The 21,322-nt window shown below is 40.5% G+C and overlaps 1 protein-coding gene across 8 annotated transcripts in view; it reads right to left on the reverse strand.

The window, feature by feature from the left end:
* GBF1 (golgi brefeldin A resistant guanine nucleotide exchange factor 1) overlaps positions 1 to 21,322 on the reverse strand; it is a 105,863-nt gene that overhangs the window by 33,988 nt on the left and 50,553 nt on the right. For 4 of the 8 annotated variants that reach the window (XM_027700183.1, XM_027700182.1, XM_027700184.1 and 1 more), the window contains exons 4-9: positions 10,648 to 10,779; positions 5,512 to 5,630; positions 4,787 to 4,895; positions 4,366 to 4,426; positions 2,689 to 2,743; positions 1,241 to 1,339 (exon numbers count right to left, since the gene is read on the reverse strand). In XM_027700183.1, coding sequence (XP_027555984.1) covers positions 1,241 to 1,339; positions 2,689 to 2,743; positions 4,366 to 4,426; positions 4,787 to 4,895; positions 5,512 to 5,630; positions 10,648 to 10,779 — 575 coding nt within the window. The remainder of the gene's footprint in view (positions 1 to 1,240; positions 1,340 to 2,688; positions 2,744 to 4,365; positions 4,427 to 4,786; positions 4,896 to 5,511; positions 5,631 to 10,647; positions 10,780 to 21,322) is intronic. The other 4 variants (XM_027700189.1, XM_027700188.1, XM_027700187.1 and 1 more) reach the window with 2 other exon arrangements.

Genomic DNA, 21,322 nt, shown 5'->3' on the forward strand with positions numbered 1-21,322 from the left:
TGGAACTGGTCAGCACACCAAGTAGCGTTCAAGACACAAAAGCATGCAGAGAGAACGCAGTCCATGATCCAAGTCCTGGAGACACCAATGCAGTCCAGTCATCTCACTTATATACCTACCTGTACTGCAACAACTAATGAAGGTTATTTGGCGAAATGTATTTATGCTTCTTAGGCAACTATGAACACAGTCCACCCCCAAAATCTCTGAAAACTCAGATTTAGGTTCCTCCTGACCCAATGCAGAACCCAATGTTCTGTTGCAAAGGGAAACATTTTGTAGCATGTTCTTCTGCATAACTCTGCATAAATCTGGAAGTCTTCAGCCACTGTCTTTTCAAACTGTGCTGTTTGGATAACTATTTTGTCCTAGGCACAGGACAAAGAACAGCATTTCTAAATATTCTGTTCAACTCTGTTTGGACCAAATAATATTAATGGGAGACAAGAACTAAAGCTACATTAACTTTATGAATCAACATGGAAAACTGAGAAGGGTCCCATCTAAGTTAGTTTTTCAGGGTTTCTATAACTGGTCCAAACCCAATAATCTGCAGGCTACAGTAATTCTTTAGAAGTATTTTTGGGGGGAATTAGCAGGGATTAACACATTTTGTAAATCATTTCAGCCCCACTCATACCCCATTAACAAATACTGTGCTGGGAAACAAAGTTAATTTCAGCAGAAACGTGGCCTAAAATGTTGAAAATGTACAGCAGTTTCTTTCAAAAAAGCTTTAGAGAGCATTGAACTCTGTGGCTCTGTACCAAGTAACAAAGCTCAGAGATTCACCTTGAGTAAAAAATTTTAAGGCACGCTGGGTCAACAGACTCCTCAGGTATATTTGCTACATCTATAACCAAGATGAACAGCTAGGATACGCAACACTCGAGACTTCAGAGACCAATCTACACTTTTTTATGTTTCTTTTCTTTGTTCTTTTACTGTCAAATCTCACCCATGCCCTCCCACTCCTTCAGAGGATGCCGTGAGGGTATCGTAGGTGGCACTCACCAAGACACTGAATGCTTCAGTAAAACAAGGGTCTCTCCCTCCCAAGCCTGCACCAGCTGCAGCCACAACACTGCAAAGCAACCATGGCATGCACTGTCCCCAAAAGCCATGCTGTGTCAAATGAGTGGAGGAAGATTTGCTGCACACAACGTAACTATCTCTCAAGTGGTGTTTACAAGAGAAGGAAGAGGGGAATAAGGTAAGAAGGGAGAAGGGAGAGAGAGACCTTCAGGTTCTTAAAGAGCAATACCCTCTCTAATTGGTTCAGGGCTTTGGCCTGTTCCCCACTACTTAGCTCCAGTTTGTTGAGGAGACATGAAGAAATCTGTGAAAGATAGGCAAATGCATGGTTTAAACAAAGCAAAATAAACCCAAAGAGAAGAATAACCTGGCAGAGTGCAAGGCTGCAGGGCAGACTCCTGGCATGCACAGCGAAGAGACAGTACAAGGAACTGCACAGAACACAACAGAGCATCACTTAACCGAGCTGGGAGCAGCCATCACTCGGTAAGGGTAGCGTAGCCTTCCTAAATTCAGTCACCTTCACTTTACACCTGATCTCTTTTAGCTTTCCTTAGGCCAGCCCATCATCATCACAAATCCTGTGACTGTTCTCCCACAGCAAGGGAAAACAAGCAGTCATTAGGTTACTATACAAGAAGTAAAGCCCCAGGCTAGTTTCAGATTCCTACAGCCAAGCATTCAATCTCTCAACATACTGCTATACTGGCTCTAAAATGTACATTTGCCTATGTTGCCCCTTTTCTCAACTCATTAAAATAAAAACAGAGTGGAAGTTATAAAAAGTATATTCAGCATTAAGTTCAGACAGTTATTTCTTCTCTAGCACTCTTCTTCCCATTCTGTTGCTTTCAATAGTAGAATCCTTTACATTTATTGACATTCTTCATATGGAGGATAAAGAATATAGAAGTAGATATGGAGGTTCCTCAAGAGGACCTCCCTCCATCTAAGAAATCATTACATTAATAATCATATAAGGTCACATCATGGTATTTGAAATACTGAATCCAGCTGTTAAAACCCTCACTGTATCAAGTAAGATTGTGGCATTATAACCTCAGAAAATTGTGCATTTAGGGAAAGGAAGATAAAAAAAGAGTCTATTTTGATTTGGCTGCTAATAGATGGCATTGACCATGTGAACTAAGGTTTTCACTACACAATGTAGTGAAATCCACCAAAGCTTTTTTGGCAATAGCCCAATTTCATAATGCCTTCATGCTGTTTCACCAGCCTCCAAAAGTTTCCTTTCTACACACAAGGACCTGGACAAATATATCCTGAGAGCTCAGTATTAGACCTGCAGTGAATGAAGAATGAAGAGAAAGAAGCTGGAGAGAGAGCAGAAGACAGCAAATAACTAGACAATGTCACCATCAGGTCCCATAATTTGCTGGGGTTTTCTAGCCCAGAGCAGCTGATGGCTGTTCCCAGAATCCAGACTGTCTCACTTAGGCAGCAATATCATTAACAAGATTTGCTACTGGGCTTAATCCCACAGAATTAACAAAGCTATGTCCATTAAACATGCTCTTTCAGTGAACTAGGGACTTGCAGGAACAAAGAAATACAAGTGTGAAAACAAACAATATAGAGAGGAGCACAAGCCCAAGACATGAGCAGAACAGTCAACACAGTGCTGAGTCTTACCTTCTTCATGTTCGTTCCCATGTAGCTTTTAGGCTCTTCCTTAAACTGAGGCAACCTGAAATATAAAGAACAAGCCAAAATACGTAAGCTTACCTGGGTTAACAAGAAGGGGAAAGAAACAGGCTGGTCTTTCCAGCAGATACTGCAGATACTAGAAAAACAAAATTAGGTTTTCTCCACAAAAAGAGATGCTCCTAGTTTGTTTTTCTGACAAAACCTGCTGAGGGTAAAAAACCCCACACAAGTATAGATGAGAGGTGCTTTGCATGCTATTAATACTAATGGCACTTTTTCTATATTGATTTTCATGTCATGTAAGTACAGTTTATTTTCCTTTAGGGTATGTTTTCAGCAGTGGACTAATTATATTTGTTCAAAACAAGTTTCTCTGATGCTGCTGAAACCAACTGCTGAGCCAGTGTCATCCACAGCAGGACTCTTGCAGTGTACATGTTATTACTAGTCATGGAAATTCTTTTCTTTGAGTTTGTAGAAACCCCAGTAGTTGTCTTCTGTCCTGCATCATACAAACACAGTTGTGGCGCACAGTGGGTATAAGTTTAAGCTGAATGCTTTGAGATAAGCAGTTCCCATCTCAGAATGACGCAGACTGCCCTCAAATGTGCTACCAAGTGACAATTCATACAGCTCTACAACTCCACACACTCTGCTCTCCCTTCTGTTCATTTACTACAATTCTATCTTTACTTGCTAAGGGAGAAAAAAGCCTTAGAGCACAGCTTTGGCTGTTTCTTTTTCTGGAAAGCAAGATGACCAAACCAACCCTGCAGTTGTCGCCTCTGCCTTGCTTCTCTATCCCTGTTCACAGGCACAGATGGTGGTGGTGTCTCCAAGACTTATCAAGAGGGATAGAGGAGAAGATACACAGTAAGTAATGAATAAGCACCAAGTAAAATTCATATATGTATTTTGAGAAAAAGTAATGTGGTCTCTCCTCTTTGATGAGATTGATTCTGACTCTGCTCCACATTCATCCAGTGCACTTGAGCTCCTACTGGAATCGAGTGTGACAATGGAAAAAACCCATGATATGACACTTTTCAGAAGCTGCCAGTTTTACTACAATCCTTTTCTCCTAGAAGTATTTCTGTATCTGCACATTTCCTTTTTACAATACCCAGAGAAAGTCTATGATTATTTCACTATTTGGAGAAACAGTTTTGAAGCTAAATAACTTACTTGAGTTCAAAAGAAGTAATCTTAATGACCTGAAGGGGGCTGAAAAGGGCAGAACATTTGTTCAGGACACATGACTTCAAGAGTTAAAAATTCTCTTTGATACGTGAGGTCAAAGCTCTCATCTTGAAATCAACATGTGGCTATTCAACATCATTTCTATTCTGAAGAGAGCACTTTTTTTCAGTGAAGTTTGCATTCTCTGTCCTCAAACTGGTTCTCTATCCTAAAGCTCTTCATTACTTGGCTGTCCATCTCTCCTCAAAGGACACCTCAAACCAGGCAACCTTCTCTACCTCTGTCTCCCTGCAGTCTGACAGGGTCACCCAAGAGAAAAGTGCCAAATCCTTCATCCCCTTCCACCTCTAAATAATGACCATTTTGGATGATTTTTCTGAGGGCCCTTAAGTGGAAGTGTGGAATCCTTCTGTCCTTAGAGGGCCATCTTGGCAATGCTGAGGCAAACACAAGCAGGTTTACCTTGTGAAGAGCAGCTGCACCATGTCGACCAGAGTGTGCTCTGCAGATTTTCTCAATAACTCTGCGAAGACAAAAACAAATAACACAGGTGTCATTACTCAGTGTGATATTATCAAGAGGCTTCTTCAAGCAGACTCCCCTCCGAGTCTTGTTTACAGAGATTACGGCAAATTTATTAAAACCAGCTCCAACACCGCATTGCTGCAAATGGTCACGGCATCACACGGTGGCGCCACACAGCTGGGGAAAAGAGCAGCCCAAAGTTGTACGGTGAGCGCCTTACAAATTTTCCATGAAGTTGTAGAAAGACACAATAATATAAGGCTCAGCAGCTTTCCATGGATGCATCTTCTACAACAGAACTAGTTAGTGCTGAGGAAACCTGATCATTTCTTAGGTGCAGAAGCATGAGCAAACCTACCGCTGAGCCTCATTTCGAAGCATATGCGGAAACAGGACTGCATGATCTCACACACGGATTCATTGGTGAGGTGGGCTCCCACTGGAGTGAGCAACAAGGTCCTCAACACCTGCAAAGAACAGCACCCATATGTACCACAGTACAATGACACTTGCATGCATTTCCAAGAGAAGGTTGGTTTCCTCAAGAAAGACTGCCGTGAGCAGAAAACCTAAGGGTTCTCCAGGACTCATTTCAAACTGAATGCTGTGCACAAGAAGCCCATTAGGAGACAAGAATGATCTCCTGACCCACTTCTAAAAGAGGCCTGATATGCTGCATGCTACCCAATATTTAAATTGAGGAACTAGGTATCTGCTCAAAAGTACACAGACAAAAGAGGTATACAGTTCATAGGTTTGTCTCTACAAAGATCTTTTCTCAAAAATAAGTTTCAGAGCTCCATACGCTTAATTTACTCCCCACTAACACAGACCAAGGTAGGATTATCAACACTACCACATTATCAAGCCCCTAATTTTAAAATCATTTAATTTAAGCTTTTAATTATTTTCATTTGGAAAAGCTTTTACCACAGGTATATGAGCCATCTGTTTAAAAATAAAGTCTGTCACTAAGCTCCTACAGAGTCAAAACACTGCTCCCTCCTCTTCATCTCCATGTAACAGGATATGTTCCACAACAGGCAGCAACCATTATGGTAATTACCATTTCTCTCCACTTACCTGTAGGATTTTCATCAAGACAACCTCATCGCTCGCATGATCTGTGCCCACAAATCGGGCATGAGTGACAGCATCTGCCATGTTCTCCATACCCTCCGCTGTGCCCTCATGGCTGGGATCTGAATAACAGAATAAAAATATGGGTCAGGGAACAGCCGCCTACAGCCTACCACCTCTGTGGGGAGACATCTACACGGAGATACTGTGTGGCCTTCTGCTTCCTTAATTTGTGTGACTTGCAGGAGTTGACCCTACAAGAGCAAAACTCATGTCCCAGTAGCAGAAAGGTTTTCTAACTGGGAGCTTTCAGAAAGACTTTATTAAGTTTTTCTATATTTGTAAAAAAATGTAACCTAACAAAGAAAATAATTACAATTCAGTTGTTACTGGTTCTGTATGTTATTAGATATTAACTTCTAAGACTGTGTCCTGTTCCCTTATCTATACCACAATCAGCTGTTAAATGCATTCAGTTCCTCCTTGGGAATAAAAAAAGAAAAAGCGCTCAAACATAGGGAACCTAAAATTTACTCTCACGAGAAGAAAATGCCAAACAGGTTCCACTAGATTGAGAAGGGAAAATTGTTTCTTGTTCTACATCCTTCCCAAGGAATAAAAGCTGGGAAGGAATGGACCAGTAGCTTTCCCCAGAGAAAACAGCAGACAGACAGAATCACAGTTGAGATATCGGAGTTGCAGGCCTCCCGCTTCAATCACTCATCAAGGCTCCTTCTCTCTGTTTCAGTCTTTTGTAGCTACAAACAATGGTGCAGTTGAGAGAATATTTAGGATGAGATTGTTGTTAGTAACTGTATCTTGTGCTACATTACAGTGGCTTCAGAAAAGCTGCCTCTAGCTTTGATTTCATTCTCACTTAAAAATATGGCACTGGGCAAGAATCTTGATACCCTCTTACCTAAACAGTCATTAGACAAGAAAGGAGACAACCTAAACACTGGTTAATACCTCATTAATTGGCAATGGGGCCTCTTGAACTCCAGCAAGAATAAAGCTGACAAAGGAATCAAGCAAGACCTTGTATACTTTGCAGAGAAGCTTTGCAGACTCCCTCTTTGACTCCACTAACATTCACACCTAGGAAGGGCTAAGCCCTAGTTATTAAAGAAAGCTGCCTTTATTGTGGTCGAAACAGAGCAGCCTCCACTATGCTGTGGGGATTCTGAGGGGCTGCAGGATAAGAAACTTCTAGTAGCTGCATAAAACTAAATTGTCACCAGTGTACTTCAGAATCCCATAACTCTGCATAGGAACAGCACTTCACCATCTCTTACACATCTCTATAAAGAGCAGAGCTTATCTACTTATGACATAGTTCACACACACATCTTGCATACCTGAGAGTGAATTCCTCTCCTGGTTTGCTAGGCAAACCTCACTGATCTATCAAGGAGTCTGTTCTAAGACCAGCTAGTCATTTTTTACCTGGTTCAGCAGCACCACCCAACAGGATACCAAACTCTGATAGGGGGAAGCATTTGGTAAGAGGCCTGGCTGTCAAAGGCAGTTCTCTGTGTACCTTCAATAATGGCTTATAATCCTGTTAGAAGCTACCACTTTTCTACCAGAGGCAGTAAAATCGGTCAGATGTTGGTGTCTCATGCACTCTTATTCATAAAAGGAAATAATAGCTTAAGCCACCGATGGTGATGTAGGACCATTCTGAATCGTCTTAATTAAATTAGGCAAAGACCAGCGGTGTTACAACGCCAGCACCTACGTTAGCATTACTGTTAACCAATCTCAACAACTACAGTGGAAAGCAGCCAAGTGGGAATCAAGAGGAAAAAGCCACTTGCTGCAGAAAAGGCTCCCACAGACAGAACACACAGATTCACTTCACTGTCACCTCTTCTAGTAGGTGTGAGTTGCTCTAAGCTTAGGGATAGTCGTAGTTATGGATAAACAGTTTGTGTGAAAAGGAAATGCAAGCAAGTTGCACATATGCTTCTTTAACAGATCTATGAGTACTGCTTCACTGTTCTAGCCCCTACCTTCAACACCTCTCTCTCAACACACATCACGCCTGACTACTTCAGTTCTGGCTCCCTGCAACAGCTCTGCAAATTCAGGTCAATTTATAAAGCCTCTTGAGTTCAATTAAAAGCACAGATACTTCTACTTTGCAGAAACAAGATACAGAAAAAAATCAACTCGCTTCTTTGTTCCCTTGTGAGAAAACAGTACAGAAAGATATGTCGATGTCTGCTCAGAATCACTAACAAAAAGAAGTTTGTATGACCAAAACACCAGTTTCAAAATTGCCACCTACAATGCAAAGATCTAGAGACCTCATCTAGATATACACATCAGGTGGGCAAAAGAACAAGCAGAAATCAGAAAATCCAGGCTCCAGGAAAGCCAGAAGGCTGTTCAGTACTACCTTTAATGGAACTAAAATAAATCACCAAGGAGACAAGAAGGTAGACAGGAGAACAAGCTTTAAATTCCCTAAACAGCAAGTCATCTCACTGGAAGCTGAGCAACAACTACTTACTTACAGATACATAGTTTTCAGGAACATCCCGGAAAGCTAACTTTAGAAATAGAGCCAGAAGTTGCTGTGGACACACTGTGACAATAAAAAGAGCACACACCTTTTCTGAGGAAAATACAGAAAACCCCAGTTCTGAAATTTAGCCCCTAGTCTTCCAATAGCTAAGGTCTGAACTCATCAAATAGGCTGACAGCTCACTAGATACTGTAAAACTGCTGAGCAAGGAAATAACTAATCTGAGGGATAAAAATCAATGGGAGTTTAGTATTGTCACACAGTTTTCTAGTACTTTAAAAGTTACTATGTAATTTATCTACTAAAACTCCTGTAGAAGCAGCACTTAGAGCAGAGGATAATCACTGTAAGGGTAACTATTGCTACCAAAACGGTGGATATCAAGTCATTTTATCTAACTGAGCTGTGATTGCACACTATACCATTACTGAATTTGCAATTCAGACTACTAGAGATCTGAAGTCTCAAAGCCTACTCAAGAATTATTCTTTTCTAACTGGTTTTAAAACATACCCTTCAGCAATACTGGGCTAAAAAGGAGACAGATAACTACCTGCTGACGTGTGACAGAATAAGAAAAACAATGAGACTGCACAAGGATTAGCAATCAAATACTTTGGAAATGGGAAAAGAAAGCCATTTTAAACATAGATATTTATCAGAGGAGTTTGGCCCTTTCACTGTACCCTGGTTTTTGACCCAGCGTGTACAGCAAAAGCCAACCACTCACAGACAGAGCTAATGTCACTTTTTTTAAAAGTGCTGTTTTCACCTGTTAGTTACGCAGCCCCAAAATGCACCAAAAGTGTCTGCCACACTGCAATTTCCCCACCGTGGTTGTGCCAGCATCCTTCTCTCTTGTTCCATATAGTTTGAAACAGATTTGTATGTTAAAAACAGTTTTAAGCTTTTACTATCTTTAGGCAAACAGTCTTTATACTACCTTTAGTCTCATATTACAAAAAAGAAATTATAAGACCAAAAAGCTTTAATTTAACAACACAACCCTAGCCAGATGTTCAGTCAGCACCACTAATCCCAGCCTCACTGGTATCTGGAGCAGCACAAAGGACAAGGCTGCTCTGAATGTCACCTGAAGCAACAGCGAAGGTCTCAGATTACAGGTTCTGTTCCACAAAAAAGCCAGGCAGAGAGGCTTTTCCACTGACTGCTACAAAGACACACAGTCACCAACAGTTACAGGGATGCACTCTCGCTGGAGTGACCCAATTAATATTCTAAACAACAAGTAGCTAGAGAAAGGCTACAAATTCTTAACCACATTTTTTCCTGTTTCTGCCTCAAATCAAGTATTTATAGATGGTTGCCTGTGCAGACATTTGCCCGGACATGTGATACAAGCCTGATGTTCTGATCCCACATAGAGCATAAAAGCCCAGACGAAGAGTCCATCCCTCCTTCTAATGCTGAAAAGTCATATATTTTGCATTATTGCTTAATCCTTCAGAGGCACATGCTTTACAGGCTTATTTGTGAAAATTTCTTCATTGTCCTAGGAAGTTACGTCATATTGCATCATTCTAGTTATATTTTTGCCACTTAATTATATCAAGTGCTGCCCAAAATTTGATGTCTAAATACACTAAATTTTCACCCAACTCTTAACATTTTTTTCTGAAAGTCTCCATTTTTGCTCATTTTAATTCTGTGTCTTTCTCACAAAAGTGGTTTGCACCTACATAAAGCCCTTTCTTTCTCTAACTTCTTAACTCCAAATAATGAAATATTTAAAACAACAGTACCAAAAATTCCATAGTGTTCACTTACAATGTGAGGGAGAAAAAGAACTGAGAAATCTGAACTTGAGGGGAAAAGAATAATGGTAAAATGATTTTCTTCAAATGAGACTACATATAAACAAACATAGATAAGTTTTGTAATTCACACAGGTATGATCAGAAAGTACTGACAACTTACAGAGAAAAATCGAGCACCACTAACAACAGGATGACACACTGATGGCAGACAGAAAGCCAGCTAATGAGTTACAAGCCAGCTGAGCCATGGGAACTGACCACATGCACATTATTAGCTTTTCACAGATACAAAGGAGAATGTGCAAATTTGAAAGTCTGGGCAGCAGCAAAACTGTCTCTACCATGACAACTGTGGCAAGTGAAGAGTACCAGCACGCCACTGGATAAGGTCTGAGACCAGGCAAAAAACCATCCTTACTCTAGAGCAGAAATATTAGTCCACAAAACTAAATAAATCCTACTGCATTTCTGTATGTTACAACATTGTAATCCAAGCTGGTATTGTCCCCTCCCTGGGCCTTTTGCTCGGATGGCATTAAAAAGCAGCTGGTGCCCACCACAGTCCTGCAGCAGGCCATAAGCACACACAGCAGTCAGGGCAGACTAGAAGCTTTGGCTCCATCTCCAGACATTCTGGAGTGACATGAAAGATCAGCCAATTTGATATTAAGAAACTGCAGGTGCCTATTTCCCCAGTGTAAATGACAATTTTCCTATTCCCCTGATCTCCACACTAAGACTGCAAGCATGTATCCTGGCCAAAGACACGGCTCACAGAGATACATTTGGCTGGCATTTTGGTAAATCCCAGGAAGTCACATAACATACCTATTAGTGCATATGAGAGGAACTTATTCACAGAGGTGAGAGCCAATCCAGTTATGGGACCTGTAGTGTCTTCAGAACGGATGACTTCCAGAAAAGGTCGAAGAAAGACATTGGGTTCAATTTCAGATAGCTCTGTAAAATAAAAAGAATTTTAAAGAGACATTAAATTAGACTTCATTCATTAGGATTAATTTTCTCCTTAAGAATCTACAGCAAGTTTCATCTCAGAGGAAAAAGGCCTGCTCTTGCTTACTTTTAGAAGGCTGGTGGGAAGGTCAGGGCTGCTTTTAAATATATACACACACAAACACGTGCATCTGTATATGTATATATTTTAAAAGCAATGGCTTGTGAAGTTCAGCTTCTTATGATGTTCAAAACAGCCTTCTGGAGCCTTCTGAAATCTGACTGTATGAACACTGTAAATGCTACAGAGGCCACTGCTGCCTAAATTCATGTTTTAATTCATTGGGAGACACAGTTGCATTTTCCTCTTACTCCTGGAATTGTGTGATCCCATGAACTATCTCTGCCCCATCTCCTGCCATTTCTGTAACATCCTACTACAGATACAGCCTCATGCTCATTACATGCAAAGTACAAATGAACAACCACCAGGTTGGTTGAAACTCTTGCAGCTCTTTGCTTGAATACAAATTGCATTTCTGCAACACCAAATGTTTGCTTGGCAAAGACAGGAAAACTACACAAGATCAACTAATTTAAAAACTCTTCTGTCTTATTCTCAGAATATTCTCGGAAATATATAAGCCTCTCAACCAAAGAAGTAAAAGGGGCACTCTTCTCTACTTGCTGCTTTAGACAAGAAGGATCCCCTCTAAAACTGCAGTACAAAAAGGCAAATGCACTGAGCTGTTGAGCTGGAGAAAAAACAACTAACAAGCTTCCTAAACTTTCCAAGACGATCAAGGGACACTTTGGGAATGAAAAAGAAATACAAAAGAGAAGAACCATAACTAGGAAAATTGATCAAAAAACAAACAAATCAAAAAACCAAACCAAGCCAAAAACCAAACCCAACCAAATAAAACACAAGGAATCAAGATAAGAGGAGCCCTGAGGGGGATTTAGGAGAAAAAGCATTAAAAAGCAGGTGAAAGGAACCACAAGCACAGCCAGTATACAAGCATGGAAGAATGTATAAAAAGTAATCTGGATAATTCTGAGACCAGAAATATGTAAGTACAACACTTGGCTCAACTTGCTGAAACCTACTTTTTATTCCTAGTAAAAGTTAACAAGTCTAATGGCTAATAGTGTGACAGGATCACTTGCATTTATACCATCAATAATCAAATATTACAATTAACTGTAATAAGAGCTTCTTTGAGGCAGGGAGAAAAAAAGACCGTAATTCCTGAATCCTTAGACTGCTGCTTTTCCATCTACCAACATAATTCAATTATTTTACTGAGGAAAAGAAAAAAACTCTTATTCTAACATAAGAGAAATTCCATTTTATCATAGTTCCCATTGAAAAGCCTTAAGTATCAAAGTAAAGAGCCTATCAGAAAGTGTGTTAATGTAAGTGTGACAAATTATGGTAAGGAAGCAAAGGAGGAAGAACAATGCAGGGGTTTTTGTTTTAAATAGTTAAGAGCACAGAGAAGCACATCAAAGTGCTGTTAACTAAAGCAAAACTGCAATTAAAAAAAGGGATGCAATCTCTTACCTTTCAGCCACCAGTTCAAATAAGGCCAACACCACTAACTTGTGAGAGGTTAAAAGGAACCTGATGATTCAATCTTTCTGGCTTAAGAACAACTCCCCCAATTTGTCAGATAATATCCTGGTGTGACATTACAATTGTGTCACCTCTCAATAGCTCATGGACATGCAGAGGATCGCAAGACACGCTTTCATCAATGTTTATTTAAGTGTGCTTTATAGAACACTTGTCTGGTTACAAGCCCTTGGACAACATTAAATATAGTAAGACTACTAGAGATCAAAACTCAAATTCTTCTTCCCCAAAACTGATCCTTTCTATAGAACAGACCACAATCCTGTCAATTCCTCCAGCCTCCTTCAAACCAGTGAGTCCAAGGATGAAAAAGTTGCACCTTGATTAGAAAGAAAAAAATAGGACTTCAACAGATGTACATCAGTGCATGTGTAGAACGAGGCAATGAAGACAAACTTGCTAGCAGAGGATGTATAGGGTACCATACTATCCATTAACACATTTTTGGGGACAAGAAATAGATATTTTCTTTACAAGAGTAGGGTGAGTTTCAGGTTTTTACTTTCAATAAAGTTGTGAATCTTGATGTGGTTAAAGACTCGATTCCCCTGCAGTCTAACTGAAATTGCCAACTTACATGAAAATCACAAAAAGGCTTGTCATAATTAGGATTTAATTTAGGCACGTACCGTTAATTACACAGCAACTCTGGCCAGCTTCCCTGATATTCAGAGATTCCAGGTTTTATGGTAACACAGCATTTTACATTAAGCTCACTGAAATGGGACTGTATATGCTGTAAAACTGTTTAGAGCAGAGAGTTGGTGCTGTGTTATTGAAAAAAAAAATATACCAGACAAGAAGAGAGCATTTTTAGTGCAGGACTTACCCACTAAAGGACTACTGCCTGAAAGATCTAAATTTCAGTGAAACACCAATGACACTGCTAATTGCTTGCATCTGAGGAGTATTCACTTGATTACTACAATGAGCTCTTCTTACCAGAGGCATTTGCAGGCATTGAGGACCTACAGGAGTCACCAGATCCCTTTTCAAAGCAGAACTTAATCTTAGTAGCGGTGCTTCCTTCAATGGGAAGTTTGGGAGCACAGAAAACCACTCATACTGTAGCTACTCTTGCTGTATCCTGTTTAAAACAGATTACCTCTCACTGGCTGAAAAAGGTTCAGCTCTGAAAGTGGCACTAAAGCTACCTGGAAGTTTTTAATCAAGTAACAGTTTTGCAAAGAAGCCAGTAAATCAAAGATAAATCCTTTTAACTCAATCCTGTTGAGCTCAGTGAAGTTAGTTCAGTAGTTCTTTCCCCAAAAGGTTTTCTTAGCTTTGTACATGGAACATGGCAGTGCCCAGAACCAACCTGCCAGCCCTTTTGGATCAATAACTACAACTGCAAGGTGCACTCCATGCTAGCTTTACTACCACAGCTCAAGTTTAATCTAGAACACAGAACCAATTAGCACTCTTTTCACAACACTTTGGTAAGGGGGAACCACAGCCTTTAGAGGGAATTGTTCTGCCCAGCAGTTAAGTTTCATGAAAGAGATATTACAGGAAGTCTTGCCATCACCTAACTGTTCGAGCAATGCCATCTCTCCTGAAAATATCTAAGAACCTCAGCAGAGGCAGTAAAATCAATTATTACTTTAATAATTCCTTTGACAAAACAAAGGCTATATAAGATAAATATTAAATGTTTGGAGGGACATACTCAAACTTTTATAACAACATTCCAAAAAAAAAGCAGCTCTGAATTTTCAACTCTGATTCTTGCCCTGCCACATTCAAGTTCAGGCATTACAAGTGAGGAAACCATAACCAGCGAGAGAATTGAGAATTGTCAATAGAGAGGTTTCTCCAAGTATGTTTTCTTTTCTAGCAAGAGACATTTCTCAGCATTTGAACTGGAAAATATGGGATGGTTCTCTGCTTAGGTAACCACTTTCAACTCTGAGGAAAAAACCCAATCAAACAAAAAACCCACCTGAAAACCCACTAGCCCTGCAAGAATGATTTCAGCCAGGGTTATTACAAGAGGAAAACCTGAACAAGTGTCCACAAGGAGAACAAAATTTCACAAGGGGCTCCTATACAAGCTGTCCTCCTTTGCAATCTACTCAAATTAAAACATGATTTAGTCTTACATGCAGAGCCTGGTCTGCTTTGGGGACCAACTGGAAAGCACTTCCCATTTTCACACAGGTCCCTTCAACAAAATTTCAGGGAAGCAGAGACCAGCATCAGCACCACACCCAGAAATGCTCAGCTAGCCCAAAGCAGAGCATGGAGATTAAGAAGAAGGGAAAGAGTATCTTAAGTAGCATATCAGAAAGCCAGCTCTTCAGGCTGGCTATTTTAATGAGGACAGAATTTCTTTGAGACCACAGTGCTTTCTCATTCGTCCTATGGATTATTTGCACTTAGACACACATGTCTATAAAGATATTTAAACAACTAATTCATGTTTGAGCACCTAACTCCCATTTCAGCAATCCCATCCAGCCGTTCTGGCACTTCAGCAAACAAGCTGCATCAGACCTCTGGCATCCCCTTTCTCCTGAAGAACAGGAGCAAGTCCCCCTCGGAAGAGTTTTCTTATTGTTAGTACACTGTTGGCACATTCCTGATCTAAAAAGCTCACATAAGCTGCTTTCTCTGGCAGTTCAACTCTTCACTCCTGAATGACTCTTATCAGGATCGGCTATGCGTTCCGAATCAGAGTAAATGAACAAGAAAAAATTGTTTATGACAAGTTATTTCAACATCATTTGTCCCGAGGACAGGCAACTGCAACCCAAACCACATGACCTGGACTCCTCTTATGCAGCAGCTGTTGGCCTTTGACGCCCAGCCTTCAGAGAGGCTGTCTCAGTTGTATCCCACGCACCTCTCCAATGCAGACGAGCTCAGACAAGAGCAATGCTTCAAGCATGTGCTATTACATTCCCTGCTTACATATTGAACTGCAAAATAAACAGGCATTCTCTTTTCTTAAGGTGAGAAAAAGACAAAAATAACACTGTAACAGAGCAGAAATCCAGCTCTTCAGGACTTCTGCCTTGGGGTTCAATGAATTTATGTCACAGAAAACTGAGGTACCAGAAAGTGCTTCCTGGCTCATCCTCAAACCCACTTTCTGCAAACACTGCCATTCTGGCCTACCTGATATGCACTTTAACTCTCTGTTCACCTAACACCAAAACATTTTGTCTTTTCACTCGAGGGAGAGAAGTCTGTCTCAGCAAGTCAGAGTAAGTTACAAGTAAAAAGGACAAAATTGTACTTGCCTTTTAAAACCAACTCAAAGTACTGAGTGGCCATACTGCAGAGCTCTGCAGAGCTTGAATTTGCTTTACATAGAGTCAGCTACGTAACAGGCACAGAACAGTATATGCATACTGGTTCTAGGTGCAAAACTACAATTACAGCAGCTCTATGGCCAAGAATGGAGGAGGAGCATGCTTTTTGCAACTCTGAAAAGAATTCTCCGGACTGACTGGAGGACATGCCACCCTGCACCTGCAATGGAAGACACACCCTGACTACTTCTAGCTAGCAAGTTTAGTCTGACATTTAACCCCAGTTCAATAACAGCCAATCAATGTTGGTTAACAAGTGTGAAAAAGCTAAGCTAGATGATCCTGAGCTTATGTTCCCCTCTGCACAGCCCTGCTACAGTGTTTCAAGTGAAAAGAATCCTTTACCACGTCTCCCCTACAAGGGGTTTTTATTATTGTTTTGGTCTTGTTTTTCTTGCAAGTTCTAGATCAGCCCTTGCAACACAGTGCGATGTGCAGCACATTCGTAGAGATTTTCTGATCTGAAAGGAGATGGCCGTGGATACAGTCTGACCCAGCAGCTAAAGTGATGAGAGCAAGCTCAAGTTCTACTTCCTGAAAATAATTATAGCAATGTCCACTAAACTTATAAACAAAAGGTCACCAAAAAGTAGCCACGAGACATTCCATCCAGGTTCCCCAAAATATCATTGTCTTCTCCCAACCTAAGCTCTTAACAGATAAAGAGAACAGGATTCTGCCAGCTAGGGAGAAGCTGAGGAGCCCAAAGCTTACATCCGAGTTTCCAGAACACCTGAATACTGTAGACTATTTGACAAGGATGCAGGGATTGCACAACACAGCATACATACCAAGGGGATGTGTAGAAGCAAGCTTTGTGTATTCTCTGAAATCAATACTTCACTATAATAAGCGATATCAAAAGCTTTACATATGATAGAAGTAAATGTAAGCTGAAAAATCGAGGCTATGCAAGCCAATGAAGGAGAAGTGTGAATTAACTGCAACCCTTTTCAGTATGTCTGTAAAATATACTCTTCAAAGCTAATGCCCTCTGAATTAAACTGGTCATTCAGGGGCCCAGGCCCACCATATCAAGAGGGAAACAGTGCTATTCACAGCCTCACATGAATGCAAGGCTAGAATTACAAATGCAGTTTGACAAGGGGAACCCAGAGCTGTCAAGCCTGTTCTGTTTGCCTAATTTCATTACAATGGCACAAATGCTTTCATTTGTCACACTCCAGCTTCATGTGTTTATCTCCCTTTCATTAAACATGACTTTAACAAATGATTGTTTCATAGTGCCAAGATCTCAAGCACTCCTCAGAACTGAGATTTTTATTTTGGGGAAGGATGACAGAATGCATACTGAGCATTTGACTCTTCACATCTTCTGGTCAGGGCAGTATAAACTCAACCAAAATACCATCTCCTATAGGAATTATTTACATCTACCAGTGAAGCAGAAGTACTGACAGTGCCACCAGTGTTAGCCACTAGTTACTAGGGGTTTCATCTGATGCCATGCTTCAAATTCAACTGTTCTGACTGATCATTAAAAACCCCTGGGCATTTTTCCATAAGCAGGTAACCTAGAGTATCTTCAGCCAAAACTACACTGTAAACTCCAGTTATGTCTCCACTGTTACTTTAAGGGCTTTTCATCCAGCTGTAATATTCTGTTCTGGCGTGATATTATGAGAAATAGAAGATACTCACTTCAACCACAAGGAAAGCAAATGCCATCAATGGGAAGTATAGAGCTACACAAGCAGCAAGCTTTCATGGTTTCTGTTCAGATGGGCTTAAAGGTACAGACACAACTACTTGCTTCACCTTGAATTTTTAACGCCAGTCATGAGACTGCTGAGTGTTGGGATACGAGGTTATTTCAGAAGTTGAAGTTGTTTAATTCTGCCCTTAATTCTTAGCACTGAGGAGACAGCAGAGATGGGTATAATCGCGTCTTGACAAACTTTTTTCTGAGGTATGGTTTATACGTATTGGTCAGGGGTTATATTCAAAAGACTCTGCTTCAAAAAAGGAATAGGTCTTAAAGCAAACTGAGGGGTAATTTAGTATAGCAAGGTTGAAGGTCATCAGGAGATGATCTTGCTACAAATCCTAGAGTATTTCCTCCCATCCTGTGACCTGAACACCTCTGAAAGGACATGACTAATTCAGATGAAAGGCAACAAATCAATTAATTGTACATAGGAAAAGCCCACTGTTTCCCAATTGGTCTCTTACGAGTGTTTTGTGCCAGTATGAAGAGTAATAAGTGTAATTTCAATGTTAATCCATCCTTGTTTTTGTGAAACCTTTCCTCCTATATCATAGTAGAGGATGAGCACTAGAGCACCACTTCATTATGCTAGCACATTCGACAGTAAGATTATATATATATGATAGAAATAAGCAAATTCAGAATTACCTAAATAACTTTATTACCTCCCTTACAGGGAGGCTGATCGCTCTCAGGGAAAGGAGATGGGGGAATACACCTGACCTGAGCCTCTGACAGGTTCTGGAATATAGGATTACTTTTGTGGCTTGTACAGACAGATGCAGCTCTAAACTGTTCATGCCAATTGTAATTGCACTTAATGCTACTCCAGAAAACTGAACTCCTTGATGGTCTACAAAAACTGATTTGAGATCTTATTCCTTTCCAAAGGGTTTTTTTTTCCTGTGTAAGTTGCTTAACATGAAGCTCTGAACAGCTTTCAGGGGAGAAAAATCAACCTTCCCATACACCCTCAGTGAGCTAAATCACAACAAGCTTCTCTGGTAACTGGAAGATTAACACCTACTCTTAAATAAAAAATGAAAAACCAAACAAAACTATCCCATTAACAACAGGGTGAGTTAAATGCAGGCAAGCTTCATCTTTTGTCTCTGTTCAGAACCAGATGAAATAGTTTCAAAAGATTTCTTGCAGAAAATCACTATGCACACGACAACAGCCAGTTCTTGTGATGAACCTGCACCAGCTCAGAGCTTCAGAACCCACAGGCACTCCTCCAAGCCAATGACATTAAACTCTAAATGAAATTACTAAACCAGAATAAACCAAACCAAAAAGCAGCCATCCCATGACAAATTCATCTACCCTTGACCAAACGCTGATAGTTATTGATCTGCTGCGGTTGTGAATTAGGGCCAGGTTTCCCAAGGTTCCCTTCTAATACGAGGAAGAGAGCGTGGCCACTCTAACAAGACAGACTAGGCTAAATGAAACCTATGGGGAATTGCACACTACCAAGTCCAGAGGATGGACTGATCCGTTCATCTTACTGACAGCACAAGTTTGATGTATGTCAAGTTTAAGCACTCTTCTTCCTCTCTAAAAGAAATTGGCACATGAGGAAGAAAGAGCAATTAGGTTGTGACACTCTACAGAACTCTATTCTGTCTCTGGACTTGCTTCACTGTGATATTTTACATGTCTTGCACGGTACCAGGCCCAAACTAAGTAGGCAATTTAAAAGCCCAGGAGAAATTAAAACTTCTTCCCTGGTATTTTAAAGCACAGTAATTCTCCACAGCTTTGTGTGCCTACCATGCTATGAATAGAGCTCTCATTGCAAATTCACCACGTTGTGAAAAGGAAAGCTTCACTATTTCTAGGAAGCTGGAGAAAAAGATTACAGTTTTATCATCAATTAGCTGTCTGGATGTTACTCAGTTCTATTTACCTTTTCCTCAAGGGAAGCCCATGAGAGCAAAGGGGAAAAATTAAAAGGAAATGGAAGAACAACAAATCCCAAACAAACCAAGACATTTCTTGTGTTGCCAGAGAATCTAAAAAGCATCAGTCAGACAGACAAAATCCAAAGAATGAACTGAAGAAAAGCCTGATGACCCAAGAGGAAAGACAATCTTTTAATGACAAAAATCTCTCACAGGTTTAATGTACCTTGCTGTTATGATTTGCACAAATTCTTCTGTTCAACCTGAACTAATCTAGGAGACATTGTGCCTCGCCATGTTATTATCAGAAAGTGAAATTCTCAAGTGCTAATGGCAAAATACAACTGCCCAGAGCTCAAAACCCCACATACTAAGTTACCACAGATGCAAAATGGGAGACTCAGGGAGAGCACGATGTGAAACATCATGGGGATATTAGTTTCAAACCTAGAAGAGTAGAAAGAGAACAGAAGCAAAAGGGAGAGAAGACTGGCCTGGCGGCAGTTAATCCAACTGTTGCCTTAAGACATTCCAATAGTAAAAACATTAAGCAACTTTTTTTTTCCTCACAGCAATAACTGAAGCAATCAGTAACCTGTGCACACACATACACAAGCTGAAATTCAGGCTGCCTGAACTAAAAAGCAGCTCAATTCCTAGTATGATGACAAGTGAGTATTATGTTCTTGCAAATGGACTGGAGAAAGAAACCAATTTCTGCATATTGCAATGTGCTGAGCAGTCTACTGATACAAGGTACTGATGGTACATGAAAAGAAGCAGAAAGCTGAGTTTTAACACTCATTTGCAGTTGTTGCATCTCAAGAGATCTGCGAATACCATTCAACTTCAGTTACCACCATTTAGGATATATTTTAAGACAGGCATCATGGAAACAATATTACATCAGTCCCTAGCTCCATTAAATACATTTTTTTTCCATGGCCTGGAATCATGCGTCAGCTATAAAACAATAAAATGTCTGTAAAGAATCAAAATTTCCTAAAAATCTATGTGAAGAAATGAAGGGATTCCACACATTCATAAGAAGTTTGGTGCCCTTATTGCAGCCTGGACAGAGAAATACATGAGCAATTACTTTCTCTACTACTTGAGGGCCTTGAGACCCCTGGTGGCCTAGTGGTTAGCATGCAGGACTTTCACTGCTGCGACCACGGGTTCAAATCCCGGTCTCCTGGCCTGATGGAGGTCGTTAGCCCTGTGTGGCCATCCATCTATGAGAAGGACACTCTAAACAAACCTACGTCCTGAGGACCTCACTGCCATTGTCCAAGCTTGCTTGGCCCCGGCAGATGAACCTTAGGATTAAAGGGTGGGCTCAGTTCAGCGCAGGCTGTGTCTCACCTAAAAAATCCATTGCGCAGGCTGGAAAGGTAAAAAGACCTTTCCCCAAAATCTTCGTTCGCGAAGATGGGCCATTATTATATTACTTGAGGGCCTATGCATTATACTTCACTATACTTGAATATGAAGACAGTAATTCAGCCTGCATTAACACATCTTATTAATTACTAGGGTCAAAGGACCACCCGAAAGGTCAGAGGTGGAAAAGTACATTTTGACTCCTATTCCACCTGCTTCTCAGATTCAGAGGCTCTATTACACCTAGTTAAATAGTTTCTGCCTTCAGCAGAAAAAAAGGTACAAGTAGTTCTGAATTATTCCTTTTCCAAGCAGGAAGACTTTGGTGCTGTTTGGAGTTGAACCTGAACCAGCTGTTCCTCCAGCAAGAGATGATCTTTGTTGGCGAGGTCAATAATTTATATTCTTAAACCAAAGCTAGGATTGTTTTGGTCAAGCAAACTTGCCAAGAACACTTTTTTCATTCAGCCTATAAGATTAAATACTGTTGACTGTGCTCCACTTGCACTGTCTCAAGAAGCTGTTGTGACAGAAATGAAAGAATTGTTGGATTTTCAGATTTCACATTGTGCCC

This window comes from Neopelma chrysocephalum, unplaced genomic scaffold (assembly GCF_003984885.1).
Source record: "Neopelma chrysocephalum unplaced genomic scaffold, ASM398488v2 Primary Assembly neopelma1_143, whole genome shotgun sequence".
Taxonomy (NCBI): Eukaryota; Metazoa; Chordata; class Aves; order Passeriformes; family Pipridae; genus Neopelma; species Neopelma chrysocephalum.